Raw genomic sequence first — 15,549 nt, 5'->3', positions numbered from 1 at the left:
GAAAGTCTTTGGAATAATCTGTGCCAAAGGGGCTTGAAGTGTATTATGCTTGTTCCAATACTGAACGTACCTGGAAGGATGCAGAAGAGAGAACTTTGATGGTGCCTTGAATCCACAGGAAGGATCACGGAGGTTAGTGGAAGGGTAGGAACTGCCCTGTTTGCTACTGAGCCCAGTAATGGGATGTACAGCTTAGGAGGAGCTGGGGACCTGTTCCACTGGGGTGGCCAGTAGAAGGATTTATGCCCCTCTAAAGGGATTCTTGGGAATCCAGGGTGATGCTGAACATTTCCTAAGAAAACTACAATCACCTCCTGTGTAAAGACCATCAGCAGAGACCAGGGCCAGCTTCGTGGGTATGTAACCAATGCAGTTGCATATGGACCCAGTCTCAGAAGGGCCTTGTGCTTCAGGTTTAGTGTTCTGTGGTTACTGTCTTCAAATCTTAATGAATTTTTATCTTTGAATGTATGTTTTGTAAATTAAGTCTGATGATGGCACTAGGAGCTTGAGCCTCAGCTCCCAGTCTCCCACTGCCTCCCAGGACCACCTCCTGGCTGCTGGCTCTTCTACCCTTCTGCGCCCTGGGCCCTGCCTGGCCTCATCTTCCCTGCTCCTGTCTCGAGACTTGCAACTAGTTCACATTGGTGGTGAGAGGCCTGTATTCTACTGTTGCCCTATACCCCTGCTGGAGGCCCAGATGCAGGAGGGAGGGTCTGAGTGGAGTGCATGTGCCCTGCAGCATCCTGTATCCTGGGTTGGTAATATCTTGGCATTTAGCATGTTAGATAGGTGACTTGGCAGGAAGTGAGTCTCCAGTTCAGGTACAGAGGTGCATCTCTGCCTGGCAGTTGCAATCCCTTGAGGGTTACCCATTTGCCATGGGTTGGGCAAAGGGCCCATGAGACAGGAGATTGGCCTCCCTCACCCACAGCCAGGACATAGTACATGGGTCCAGCCACTTGCCGTAGGTAGACTTCAGTAACTGGTAGCTTGTACTTATGCTGAGTCAAGTGGCAAGGCTTTAGGCATCTGTGAGGATCTGCATTTGTCCCTTCTGCTCAGGGACTATGGCATTAAATAGAAAATAAAAAGCCCCATGATAGGTTGATGGGGATAGAGAGGAAGGGAGGAGGGAAGGACCATGAAGAAAGAAAAAACTTTTGTAATATCTTTAATAGCACTTTTTCCCCTGCCTCCTTTTTTTTTTTTAATTTTTGCACCGCGCCTCACAAATTATGCTGAGTCCATTACCTTTGAATGGAACCAAACCTAACCTTAGCGGTGCAAGATTTATCTTATCATTGATGTTTTTTGACTAGTCATGCAAAGAAAGTTTTGCCTTCCTTATTTCTCTGGCCTCTGCAGGAATTAGACCTAGAAGAGGAAGAAGGAAGAGGTGTGCTTGAGTCAAACCTCTTCCTCCTCTTAACCTCTTCACCTACTCAAATAAAAGACAAGTAGAAATCATTTCTCTGAAAGTCCAGGTATAAGCAAGTATCCCCGATACCTTCTCCACCCACCCTACAGATGGATAATTTGGAACCATTTCTCTGATATGTTGAACCTCCTCCCAAGAAATATGTGATGTAGTTTATCCACATTCTTTATGAGTAGCAGTTATCATACTTGTCTTCTAATCCCTTAAAGGAGTGGAAACCTCAGTTTTTAGGATGAACAAAATATTAGAGATTAGCTAGTCTAATCATCATTTCATGATTAGCTAGAGATCCAGAAAGTATAAGCTTGTAGTTCAAAGTCTCATAATTAGTGGCAAAACCAGGATTAAATATTTGTCCTGACTCTATTCCAGCACTGTTTCTACATTACATTGTTAGTATTTTTCCTAGACCTGTGAGAGCTGCCACTTTTGTTAGATTCATTATATGAAAACCACAACTTTTAAATTGTTTTCCATGCATTCTAAATCCAATGTTTATGTATCATTGAATTCTACAGGGCCTAGAGTAGTTACAATTATATATATATATATATATATATATATATATATATATATATATAGAGAGAGAGAGAGAGAGAGAGAGAGAGAGAGAGAGAGAGAGAGAGAGAGAGAGAGAGAGAGAGTCATCTGTTTGAGTTCATGATGACTGTAACTATGGTTCCAGGATCTTTTAATGACACTACTAAAATCTTGGGTACTCCAAATGCCTCTCTCTTTAACTAGCACCATTATTACCTGCGCCTTTATTATATAGAGAGAAACTAGATTTCATATAGTAAAATTTCAGAGTATTGGCAAAAACAGAATTGTCAGCTTTTTATTTGAATAAGGACATTAAAAAATAACTAATACCATCTATCATCTTTTTCATTTTATGAAAGAGAACATTTTAACACTAAAAGTATAGTAAGAATATAAGCTCAGGTAAAAGGAGAGTCTGTTACAAGAAAAGACATGATGCCCTCCAATTGACATTTTTTTGCCATGGCTAGTGAAATTTTTGCCATGCTTGTTTGCAATCAGTGCTTGTTTGCAGACTGGTGCTGGAGAACCACTGCTATATAGCATAAGAAAATATTAATGTAGAACTGTTGCTGAGGATTATGCTGCATAGATATCTCAAGTGTTTTCTTGAACATTCTAAATCCACCTGTACTAAAAGGGATCATTACTCTTCATAATGGCCTACTGTGTTTCAGCACTGTGCGGTAATGCTGCCATCTGTCTTATATTTTTATTGTACAGTTTGGAGCATAGAGAAATAAATTCTCATGATGGAGAATATTTTATACTATGATTTAATTATAGTTTAGTCCAGATATAAGTATAGTTATACTGCCATAGGCATAGTGTTAATAAGAATAATTTACTTAGTTTGCTGCCGTAATCATAGTATTAACCAGGATAATTTACTCAGTTTGGGATATATTAAAATATTAACAGGTGTTTTTATTTTGACTTTCCACAATATCCATTTTTTCAGCTAGGGTTTTTGATTGTTAATCCAGATGCAAACAATCCTATGTAATAAAAGCGTAATAAGCAAATCGACCAAACAGCGGAACAACCAGTTGACAAGGGGCGGGGCCAACGAGCAGGTGGTGCCAGGCCAGCCAAGGCATGTGCCAGTGGGCAGAGGGAGGGGATGGTGATGGGGGGGTGGGGCCAGCCGCTTTCGGCCACAGCCGTCCCCTGATCACCACCTGGTTGCCTCCCGCAGAGGGAGGCCAGACTGTGGTTTAGGCCCACAGGGAGCAGGCTCCCGGCCTGTGAGAGGGCTCAGGTCGGGCTGAAGGATCCCTGCCTCCCTGAGTGCACTAATTTTCGTGCACTGGGTCTCTAGTACCAAATAATCTCTTGATAGAGTATAACTTCCAATAGAACAGTAAATTTTCACCTCTATAGCATAAGAGCATATAAGAGTATCTGTATCTGGCACATATTAGGAGCTCATTAAATGTTTAGTTCTTTATGAGCTAGAGGAGAATCTTTATGTTAAAATTGTAAAATTATGTTTCCATAATTTTGCCTGAAGATTGACATTTTAGATATAATTGAGAACTCTATATAGATGAAACACTGTGAAGCCTTTAAAATGAGATAGGTCTATATATAATGATATCGAAAGTAAGGAAGACATATTAATTTTTTCAAAACAGATGCAGAATAATATGGTATGTATAGTACTATATTCTTTATGCTTATATGACAATTTCTGGAAGGGTACACAAGAAACTGCCTGAGTGGTTACCTCTGAGGAGGGAATTGGAAAACCTTACCTTTTCTTTGTGTGGCTGGAAATGTTTACCCTGAATGTACATAGATAGCTTTAATAATGATCAACAAATGAACTTAAAAATTCCAGATATAGTAGGCATATAGGTAGAGTTCTTACTACTTGTCTTTTTACAGAGGTTCATTTGGATTATCAGCAGACATTAGAGAAACCTAATAATATTGGTGACACTGATACCAATAGCTTTAACACCCGTGTCTTAGAAAACAGTAGTGGTTTTAGTCTTTAAAGGTTTTCTTTGGGGGCGGGGAGAGAGGGTAGTGTGATGGTGTTTATATTATGTTATTTTATAAAGTAATTGATTAATAGAGTAAATATTAAAACTCTACTTAAAATGTGTTAATTTGAAATTAAAAATTAACATTGTATTTAAGGGCTCTCTAGCCAGTTACTTCCTAAAATAAACAGATATGGAAAAATGTTCTGTGGTAGTTAAAATTTTTTAGTAGTGTTATATGCTGGATTATGCTACATTTCATATTTTTCAATGCTGTAGTTTATATTACTTTTTCAGTACATTAAAACTTATGTGGTGAAACTGAATAATGGCAATGTTTTTATGTCCTTTTATAGTCATTTCTTTTTCATAACCTCCCCCTCTTTTCCTGTTAACTAAACTATAAGCACCTTTCTGTTAATTTATGAAAATTATTGTTGAGATAGCACATTATCACTGATCTGTATGGCACTTGCAGCATGTTAGAAGCAAAGGTCTAAGCAACATAAAACACATCAAAATTCATTAATGTGGTATTGATTATTTTTTGGATAATTAATTTTATTGCAGACCCTTGAAAGAGATAATGAGCTGCAAAGGGAGAAGTTAAAAGAAAATGAAGAAAAGTTCCTTAATCTTCAAAATGAGCATGAGAAAGCATTAAGAACTGGGGGAAAGCATGTAGGTTTATTAAATATTTAAATATTTTGAATAGTTGTAGACATTTAAAATAACTATTAAATGCAAAAGAAATATCGCAAAAATAATGTAGGAATAGTCAGACACATTTCCTTCTTGCACTTATATTTCTAAGAAGTGAATGCTTTTTAAAAAGCTAAATTTAATAAAATTCCCTGTATTGCTTTTATGCATGAAAAACCACACATGTGTGTGTGTGTAAATTGAATGACTTCCCATATGTAACAAAAATTAATTTACCTTTTCATAAAATCATTAATAATATTGTAGTAAATTATTAAAATAAGGAATTATATAAGATATTATTGTTGGCTGATCTATTTAGCTTTCCTCAGCAGTTTTGTTGAGATGTATTAAAGCCATGTTTAGAACATGTAGATAATAGTTGAGTTCTATAGTGTTAACATTTTATCATAAGACTTGATGTTATAAACATGGCTATTTTCTTAAACCACATGTTTGCTAATAAATGTTAATATTAGTGAAATAGATAATAAAAGTGTAAATTAGTAATATAAAGGTTCACTTTAAAAATTGGTGAACCCTAAAATTGATTTTTCTATTTTAATATCTATTTCATTGCCTTTCAATTCTTTTACAAGAATAACACAGAAGTTACTATTTATGAGTTTATGAAATCTGTATTTTGGGAAAGATTATATTTTAGACTATTATGCCAATTATACTATGTTATTCTAATACTATACTAATCTAGTTTTACTAATATACTTTATATTTAAATACCAACTTGATAAAATTCACTAAAGGTGACTTTGTTTAATATAAATTGTTATATATGTAACTCTTGATTTTTCAGTTTCTCACATACAGTGGGTTACCCCTTCAATTTGATGCTGGTTTCTTTTGCTGTGTAGCTTTTTATTTTGATGTAGTCCCATTTGTTTATTTTTTTCCTTAGTTCCTTTGCCCTAGATGTGTCTGTAAACATACTGCTATGAGAGATGTCTGAGATTTTGCTACCCATGGTTTCTTCCAGGAATTTTATGGTTTCATGACTTAATTTAAGTATTTTATCCATTTTGCATTTATTCTTGTGTATGGTATAAGTTGGTGATCTAGTTTCATTTTTTTGAATGTATCTGCCTAATTTTCCCAATACCATTTATTATTGAAGAGACAGTCTTGATTCCATTGTATGCTTTTGCCTCCTTTGTCAAATATTAATTGAGCATAATGGCTTGTGTCGATTTCTGGGGTCTCTGTTCTGTTCCATTGACCTATATGCCTGTTCTTGTGCCAGTACCAAGCTGTTTTGATTACAGTGGCTTTGTAGTATAACTTGATATCTGGTATTGTGATCCTCCAACTTTGTTCTTTCTCAAGATTGCTGCAGCTATTTGGGGTCTTTTTTTGTTCCATATAAATTTTTGGAGTATTTGTTCTAGATATGTGAAATATGCTGTTGGTATTTTGATAGGGTTTGCATTGAATCTATAGATTGCCTTGGTTAGTATGGACATTTTAATGATGCTAATTCTACAAATTCATGAACATAGTATATTCTTCCGCTTGTTATATCTTCCTCTATCACTTTTTTCAACATCCTGTAGTTTTCCAAGTACAAGTCTTTTACTTCATTGGATAAGTATCTCAATTTTTTTGCAACAAATAAAAGTATCTCAATTTTTTTTTGTTGCAAAGGGTAAATGGAATTGTTTGTTTTTGTTACTCTTTATGAGAGTTCATTATTGGTATATACAAAAAAAACCATCGTTTTTTTAGTGTTGATTTTGAATCCTGCTACATTGCCAAATTCATTTATTAAATAGTTTTTTGGTGGAGTCTTTAGGGTTTTCTATGTACGATATCTGATGTCATCTGTGAATGAGAATTTTATTTCCTCCTTTCCAATTGGAATGCCTTTTATTTCTTCTTCTTGTCTGCTGTCTGTGGGAACCCGGCCAGCCCTTTTGCACCACTGCTTATCAGGGTTCTCTCCAGCTAGTCTTCAGTTGATTATTTAGAATTTTTTGTATTTTAGTTGTAATCCTACTTTATCAGCACAATTTAAATGTTTTATACTTTTTTAAAACAAATTTATTTTGTTGAAAGTATTCAGATGTCCCCCATTTTCCCCTCTCCACTCATCCCCCCCCCCCATTGTTTTAAATTCTGTTTTTACATTAAAGGAACCTTTTCCATTTTACACTAGAATCTTCCAGAAGTAAATACTGAAAACAGTGATATGTCAATGGGAAAATTACAAAACACCACACAGAAATATAATTCTAGGCAAGAAATAAGGGAAGAAAATAAAGTGAATTTTTGTTTAGATACTGAATATAGAGAAAAGGAGAAAAAGAAAGAAGGACCACTTACAGAAGAAATCATTATAGAAGGTAACCTAAGATTATATTGATATTTTCTAATTTGTATATTGAGCTTTGTAGAGGAATTCAGTTATACCCTTTGCTTTGGGGACCTTGTAATGTAGTTGGAGAAATACATTATTTGTATATATCTTAACAAAACAGGGTCCCTTTGTGCTATTCTTTACAGCAGTGGTTCTCAACCTTCTGGCCCTTTAAATAGAGTTCCTCATGTTGTGACCCAATCATAAAATTATTCATTGCTACTTCATAACTGTAATGTTGCTACTGTTATGAATCGTAATGTAAATATCTGATATGCAGGATGGTCTTAGGCGACCCCTGTGAAAGGGTCGTTCGACCGCCAAAGGGGTCGCGACCCACAGGTTGAGAACCACTGCTTTACAGCCAATATTTTTTGGGGGAAAGTACATTTCTGCCTATTCATCACTTCTTTCCTTTTTGCATTCTGGTTTATGCCTTCACTGTTTTACTGAGAATGTCCAATGGACTTCCAATAACCTTCTGATGACCAGACCTAGAGCATGTTACATCAAATGGCCTTTCTAAAACTGTTCAAATAATTTACTAATTCATCCAGCTTGAAAAAAAGTTGTTTAAAGACAGTAACATTCCAAGTTTTGTCCTTGACTAATTAATTATTTGAAAGTGTTCAAAACTAGGCCGAACAACCACTTGGTGGAGATGTTGTAGAGAGAATGGTCAGACTAAAAAAGCCCTACAAGCTCTGAACTTTATATTCCAGATTATTGTGATTATACTGAATTTTTGAAATCTATGGTTGGAACCCAAATGAATAAAAATTAATGTCTTAAGTAGACATTTTATACACTTGGCCAAAAGTATTCCAAAAGCAAAATATATTTACAAGGTAGTAAATTTAAAAAGTGATAAGAGTATTGAAGAAGCCAGCTAGCAATTTCTGGATCTAAGTAGTAATAGAAATTAAGAGTATAAATTGTTAGGATAAATTGATTTTATCGAATCAGCTCTGTGTTTATATGGACTTGACTAGAGAAATAAAAACCATTTTTATAATACCCTCAACGTGTCTTGTTTTAAATCAAAAGTACATTTGTTGTAGTGTATAAAAATTTACTGTGTTCTCATCATGACAGATATACAGCATACTGAAAAAATCTCCAAGAATGAAATTGATCCTAGTGTACCTCAAGATGAGAAGCAAAGCGAAATCTCTATAAGCAAAACCCTCTGCATAGAAAAAGAATTAATTAGTCAAGGACAAACCTTGAATGTTACTGACTTTAGAAAAGCAGCTACTACAGAAATAAAAGACAAGATGGGCTTGGAAAGAGACAATGAATCCACAGAATTTAAATCACCAAATAATTCTTTTTTAGAGGCAGATATATCAATAGAAACAGACAGCATACACCTAGAAAGAACTGAAGGATTCGATGTTCACCGTCCAGATTTACATCTGGAGGTTGAAAGTAACAGAATATCATTTAACAGTGTCTTAAATGAGATGGCTCACAGTACAAATCATAAAAAAAATGTTTCTGAACAACAGTTTAGATTGCTTCCAGAGACTCAAGAAAATGCTACAAAGAAGACAATTACAAACAGTGACCAAGCTAAAATAGATTTGGATTCATCTCTGGATGTAAAAAAGAATCCTGTTCAGTGTCAAAGATACAATTTACATGACTCAAGTGATGTTATATTAGATGATAAACAGTGTAAAATAGAACAAATACAACTGGTAAATAATAAAAGTGAGTGCAGTACACTACCACTTAAACAAACTTCAGCTGTTCAGCAAATCTGTAAGGATACTTCAGAGAAGCCTGGACTAACTATTCCCTATGACACTGCAGTTGAATACCCCATTTCATCCGCAGTTTTCAGTGATAATCTTAAAGTATTTCTTAAGAATTCAGATACAAATGTTAATATGATGCCTATATTGGTGAAACCAAACTCAAGCCCTGGGAAAAGAGCTGTATGTAAAAATCTGAATGACTCACAAAGTTCATTTAAGGACTGTTTGGGAGATTTAGAAAACAGTATGAACATTTCTCTACTTCAAGTTAACAATGAGAATATACATACCTCACAAGCCAAAGATATGAAAACTGCTGTTCACATGAAAACTTCCACAGAAATGCAGTTTTCCAGTAAAGAGAGTCACATTGATGAGAATCAGTTAACTGAAGCTACAAAAAATGACCTTTTCCTGTTTGTGGATGTTAATGAAAGACAGCATACATTGTTAAATAATACTGAGAAAACAGAGTCATTAAATGACATCGTTTCAGGAAAAATTTACAGTGAAGGACAGCTGGAAGAATCATGTTCATTTCACATAAAGCCATCTGGAGATTTAGTAAACAGAAGTGGAAAGTCAGCCTTTGATCTTTCAACTTCAGATAAAAAAACTGAGAAAACTTCAGTATATGTGAATTTTTTAGACCCCAGTTCTTGGTCAAAAGTAAATCAAAATGAAAGTCAAACAGTGAGCACTTCAACTTCTGGCATTCCCTTGTTGCTGAACGAGAGACCAATAGGCCCATCAGAAAACGAAAAGATTGTTTCAATGACACTTTGTAAAAATGTCAGGAAGGATACTGGGCCAGGTAAGAAAACAAGCTTTATGTTTACTTTAAAAATTTATTATTTCTGTTTAGTATTCTTGGTAAAAATTCTCCAGATTATGTTCAAAATGAAAACATGTTAGTATTTATTTTTTTCCTAAACCTAAAATATTCCCTATATAGTAAAAGTAAAGGCTTTATTTAGATGAAAATGGATTTTTCACCTAAACATGAACCAGTTTTGTCAACATATACTGAGGCATACATAATTGCATTTTGGAAATTAAAAAAAAAAAAAACCAAGGAACTGAAAATAACAAAAACAACCACAGGTCCAGGCAACTAATTTTAAATTAGGAACTGCTACTTCATCTGAGGTCTTTACTTTCTAGAGCAAATGCAGAGAAGTTGATAAGGCTTCTTCCAGTGCCCATGTTTATCCCTTAGAGACACACACACACACACACACACACACACACACACCAGAAAAATCACCACCACCTCTCTCCCTCAGAACCACCTTTTGTCACTTTTTTCCCCGTTTTCTCCCTTTCCTTCATTTTTCTATTTTGTTTCTTCACCAGCACCACAAATCCAGCTTTTGTTTGACAATCTCAAGGTATAGCATGATTACATTTCATATCATTGCTATTTGTCATTGAAACACTTTAAATTGAACCCCTTAATATGATGTACCTATATTACTAATACACTAAAATGCTAAATATTTCAGACTATTATTTAAAACTACCACATGAAATAACATAATGTCCAAGTTTTGCTTTAAAAATACACAATAGAAAAATAGGGGGAAAGGTAATGGATGAAAGTCATATGACTTAATATTGATGGATATTGAAGCTGGGTAATGGGTACTTGAGATTCATACTCTGTACTTGGGAGTACTTGAAATTTTTCATATTAACATGTAGATGCTGTATAAACATAACTTGGAGATAATGTTTACGAAGTATTATCATGAGGAAAATGTTAACTTTGCCATTTGCAGTCTCACAATCAAAGTTTACATTGTTAAAGATTTAGATTTTAAGTGACTTCACCTGTTTAAGAATATGCAGTTAGACCCATTAAAGGAAATGCAGATTACAAGGGCAGCTTTGCCTGGCCCTGAGTTTAACATGCTTCTTTTAAAAGGAAAGAGAAAACTTGGGAGAAAAACTGGGAACTAAAAGCAAAATAAGTACTTCTTGCTTGCTAGCATGAATGGAGATATAGGGAAAAAATAGAAAACACCAAAGCACTGGAAAACCTTATTTCACAAAATCTAATTTTTCCTAGTAAAATGTACTAACTTCAGATTCTATTAATCTTATCTGTCAAATGCTGTGGTTAGTCAAATGCTATTAGTCAAGGATCTGGTCTAATGTTGACCATATTATCCCAGTTCCTTTCTTCTAAATTAAATTTCAGTGATATAAATTTAAGAATGGAAGGGGAGATGTCTGAAATTCTATAAAAATTCAACTTGTAAAGTCGTCAAACTCATAAAAGTTTAAGTATTTTTTAAACTTCGAAGTAGGCATGTTTCTCTACATTACTTTTATCTGTTTATTAAATACTAGACAGCCCTTTGTTGGGTATCTTATGGCCAGTTTCTTTTAATCTGAATTCGTAAGATGTTCACTATATAAATGTTTACATGTACAGGCAGTGTAGTAACTGGGGAATAAGGATAACATGTTGTTTTATAAGATGTTTATACCATTTCACTCATTTTAATGTGAAATCAGGTTTTAGAAATAACAATAATAAAACTTTATTTTCTGAAATGAGATGTTTAATGTAAAAGCAAAGTCTATGAAAACTATAAAAAGGTCAAAGTAAAAAGAAAATAGAAATTGTTACTTTTTAAATACAAAAGCATAGAATCAGAGTAAAACAAGTTCAGCCACTAAAATGAGTGCCTGGAGAATAAAATTCAGTTGTTGCCATTTCCTCTTTGTCAAGCAGATACTACTAGCATTAACAGAGTTGCTGACACTTTGAATAACTCCACTATCCATCCAGATCCCAAGGGAGAGCCCAGTGAAGAGAGGAATGCAACTGCAAAGACTTCTTGTGATTCTTCTTTTCCCACAGAACATGTAAGTCAATTAAAAATATTGCCAAGCAGACCTTAGTGAGCTAATTCTACAGATATGTGTAGAACTGTATGCATCTGGATGCTTTAAGACCTAACTGATCTCCAAAATAATATCAAGAGGGCAGCATGGCACCATTTTTCACAATTAAGGTTGATGGAAAACAGCAGGAAAAAGTCACAGTGTATAAATCAAATAGATATAATCCAGCCTGTTTGAGGAGGGAGAGTGTGAGGTAGTGTATTATGTACTTCTATATTTTAGTCACCTAAACTTAGGAATAGTGGAACTTGCACATTTATTTAAACTTAAAATACAACTGTTCACAATTTGAGCATTTAAAATTTTATTCTAATTAAAGTTGCCTTAAATAGTCAATGAATAAATTCAGCTATTTTTAGTAGGGCTTAATGTTACTTACATTTTGGGAAACTGTTGTGAAGGAATTTATTTTAAATTATTTCAGTTAGAACACAGAATATGAAAGGATCAAATGTCCATCAATATATATCAAGTATGAATGTAAATATTAAACAAAAGATTTGTAGAGATTATATGGCTCCAGGAGTCTGTCATATAAAAAGCAACTAACTACAGATGACAGGTTTTTTGGTAAAATTTGTAAGTTTCTTATTTTGGTTATAAAACTTTAGTGCAAAAAAGGCTATGTTCAAAGTCTACAAAAAACAATTATAGGTATAATTGCTAAAAGATAACCTATAAATGTTAGGAAAGGTTACTTATTTAAATAATTGCATAGTGAGATTTTAAAGCCACTATATTGTTTTAAATTTTATAGACACACATTAAGTAACTTTCTCTTCAGCACATCGAAGATGAAAATTACAGTATTGACACCTTAACATATAACAGGTTTTCACAATAAATTTTATTTTTCTTTTTAAGTATGAGAGACCCTCACTGAGATAGTATAAACTTTTCTTCTGGGAGGGTTTAAACTAAAATCAGGATTCATCTTTTCACCATTGTGTCAGCAGAAATCATTTCAGCTTTGATGTGTACAAATGTGTATCTTTGAAATATGGTAAATCTGGCATTGGGAAATCCTTGGCCAACTAGGTAAGTTAGTGAAATCAATGCAAAAAGGAAAAGCTAGATACCAATTTCAAATTCGGTTGAATACTTAACATCTATACTAATAATAGATATGCAAATTGTTCAGGACAGGGGTGGAGCCATGGTGGAGAGCTCTCAGTACACCTGTGCTGGGGGTCCGAAGGGCATGGAGAGGAAGGGAGGGCAGATAGGCAGTTAGGGCGATCAGGCCAGGAGGGGAGAGCAGATAGGCAGTTAGGGCAATCAGGCCAGGAGGGGAGAGCAGACAGGCAGTTAGGGCGATCAGGCAGGCAGGAGAACACTTAGGGGCATCAGGCAGGTGAGCGGTTAGGAGCCAGTGGTTACGGATTGTGAGAGGGATCCTGGATTGGAGAGGGTACAGGCCAGACTGAGGGACCCCCGCCTCCCATGCATGAATTTTGTGCACTGGACCTCTTATTGTAATTGTCATTTTTCAAAGGTATAATGGGAATTTCATGTCTCCCTTTAAAGCCCATTTTTATAATTAACCCAGTAGTTCCATTCTTTGTCTAATCCTAATGCTTTTCTTGCAATTAATGTTTTTAAGAATTTATAGAATTAAAGCTTTTTCAAAAAAATATTCCCACAACAGTCCTGTGAGGCACATCTATTTTACAAATGAGGAAGCAGTGACACAAATGTGAAATAATTCCAAAGCACTGAGAGACACTACCTGTGGCAGACTTAAAGTAGGTCTCTTGGCTCTTAGTCAAATATCTACTTTCTCAACTTTCATAGTAAAAAAAATGTTTCTTCTCAAAATACTAGTGCATGTAAAAAAAATAAAAATAAAACTCAGCTCACTGGCTAAAGAGATATTTTCTAAATTTTACTAGGTGTCAAGCACTATGCTAAGTACCATTGTCCCCCCTGAAGCTTGATTACCAATCAACAGCTAATGTGGGACACATTTAAAAGCAGACCTATTCTTTTGCCTAGACTGAAAATGCTGTTATTCTTGCATTAAACCAGGCAAATCTAGTCTCTTTATGAAGCCTGTTTACTTGCTCCTTAATATTTTACACTTTTTTAAATAGGGCTGTCAGGTGACAACTGGTGGGCCAAATGCAGCCCCCACCCCCTCATTTTAGTAAGTACAATTTTATTAGAGCACAGCCACACCCATTAACTATTGTCTATGGCTACTTTTGTGTTCAATGACAATTAGGCAGTTGAGAGGGAGGCCCCTTGGCCCACAAAGCCGTTTGCCTATTCTTGTTCTAAATGAAGACAAATTAATTTTATGAAGACTTATAGCCAGAAAGGGAATAAAAGTTATTCATATTTTTCAACGTATTTTTATGCACTCTAGCCACACCAATCCTGTAAAATTTTAGGTATATATTATGAGTTAATCCACCTTTTTTGTACTTCGGAGAGGGTTAGGTTAGTAGCCTGCTGCAATCTTGGTCATACCTAGGAATGAGGATGGGAAAGAGGGGCCAGCGTAAACAAAGAAAGCCATTCATTTTATACAATGAATTAGGTTCATTGAAGTTAAATTTTAAAATGCAACCCCAGGACTAGTATCAGAGCTTTGAGTCAGGCAGAAAGAGGAAGTATTTTTAAAAGGAGATAGGAAAGAGCAATGATATGTGGCTACATATAGAACTGGAATTACTCTAGGCTGCAAAACCCTAGTTAAGCTAAGTAAGACAAGTTTTGTCAAAATCTCTCTACAGGGAATCCCTGCTTCTGCCCCTCCCACTAAGTAGCTAGTTTAGGGAAGAAACTAAAGCAGATATGTGTAAATGTCTCTCCTTTCCATCATCTAGATAAAAAGTCAAAGAACCAGAATTTTGGAAAATGGGCTGATTTGCACTTGATGTCAAATGCAACAAAATGCATCAAGTATTTTGATGGCAAAACAGGACCATTAAATCACAAGGCATCAATCATTTAACTTCAAAATCAGCAGCAACCTAGATTTAGATTTGGTATCTTTCTATGTATCAGTATTGCATGGGTGACTGTACATTCATTTTGGCTCTGTAAGCTAAATGAAGTGTGGTGAACTTACTTATATGCGAGACATTATCAGAAATACACATTTACCCATTTTTTTCCGTTACCACTTACTCTTTTTTAAAGAATCCTTATTCAAGGACATACTTTGATTTTAGAGAGTGAAACATCAGTGTGCAAGTGACTGTCAATTAGTTGCCTATTGAACTAGCCCTGACCAGGAATCAAACCCATAACCTGAGTACCTGCTCTGACTGGGAATCAAACCCCGTGACCTTTTGGTGTATAGGACATTGCTCTGAGTCATACCAGCCAGGGCACCAGTTACTTTTTACAATAGCATTTTGTATCTAAAAGGAGCTGATGAGAAAACTAAGGCTCACAAAAGTTAAATAACTTGCTTATTGTCCTGGCAGTCCTTGACAATACTTTTGTTTTCATCTGTTATTTTATAAGAACATAGGCAATCATATGAATACAATATTGTAAGGATCAGAGGCTAGGACTTTGAGGGGACAGGTGGCTAACTAGAATTCTCAGGAGCCAAGAGCAGTCCTGAGGGAACTGAGATTAAATGTAAATAGTTAAGAGCCTATAAAAAATAATTACTATGGCCCTAACTGGTTTGGCTCAGTGGATACAGCGTCGGCCTGTGGACTGAAAGGTCCCAGGTTCGATTCCAGTCAAGGGCATGTACCTTGATTACAGGCAAATCCCCAGTAGGGGGTGTGCAGGAGGCAGCTGATCAATGTTTCTCGATGTTTCTAACTCTATCCCTCTCCCCTCCTCTCTATAAAAAAC

The 15,549-nt window shown here is 35.3% G+C and overlaps 1 protein-coding gene across 1 annotated transcript in view; it reads left to right on the top strand.

The window, feature by feature from the left end:
* Nucleotides 1-15,549, top strand: part of CCDC73 (coiled-coil domain containing 73) — an 82,981-nt gene that overhangs the window by 65,345 nt on the left and 2,087 nt on the right. The window contains exons 13-16 of the mRNA XM_036326894.1: nt 4,546-4,656; nt 6,848-7,034; nt 8,144-9,625; nt 11,555-11,688. Coding sequence (XP_036182787.1) covers nt 4,546-4,656; nt 6,848-7,034; nt 8,144-9,625; nt 11,555-11,688 — 1,914 coding nt within the window. The remainder of the gene's footprint in view (nt 1-4,545; nt 4,657-6,847; nt 7,035-8,143; nt 9,626-11,554; nt 11,689-15,549) is intronic.

This window comes from Myotis myotis, unplaced genomic scaffold (assembly GCF_014108235.1).
Source record: "Myotis myotis isolate mMyoMyo1 unplaced genomic scaffold, mMyoMyo1.p scaffold_m19_p_10, whole genome shotgun sequence".
Lineage (NCBI taxonomy): Eukaryota > Metazoa > Chordata > Mammalia > Chiroptera > Vespertilionidae > Myotis > Myotis myotis.
Note: the sequence above shows the minus strand (reverse complement) of the source record. Positions and strands in the feature narration are given on the sequence as shown.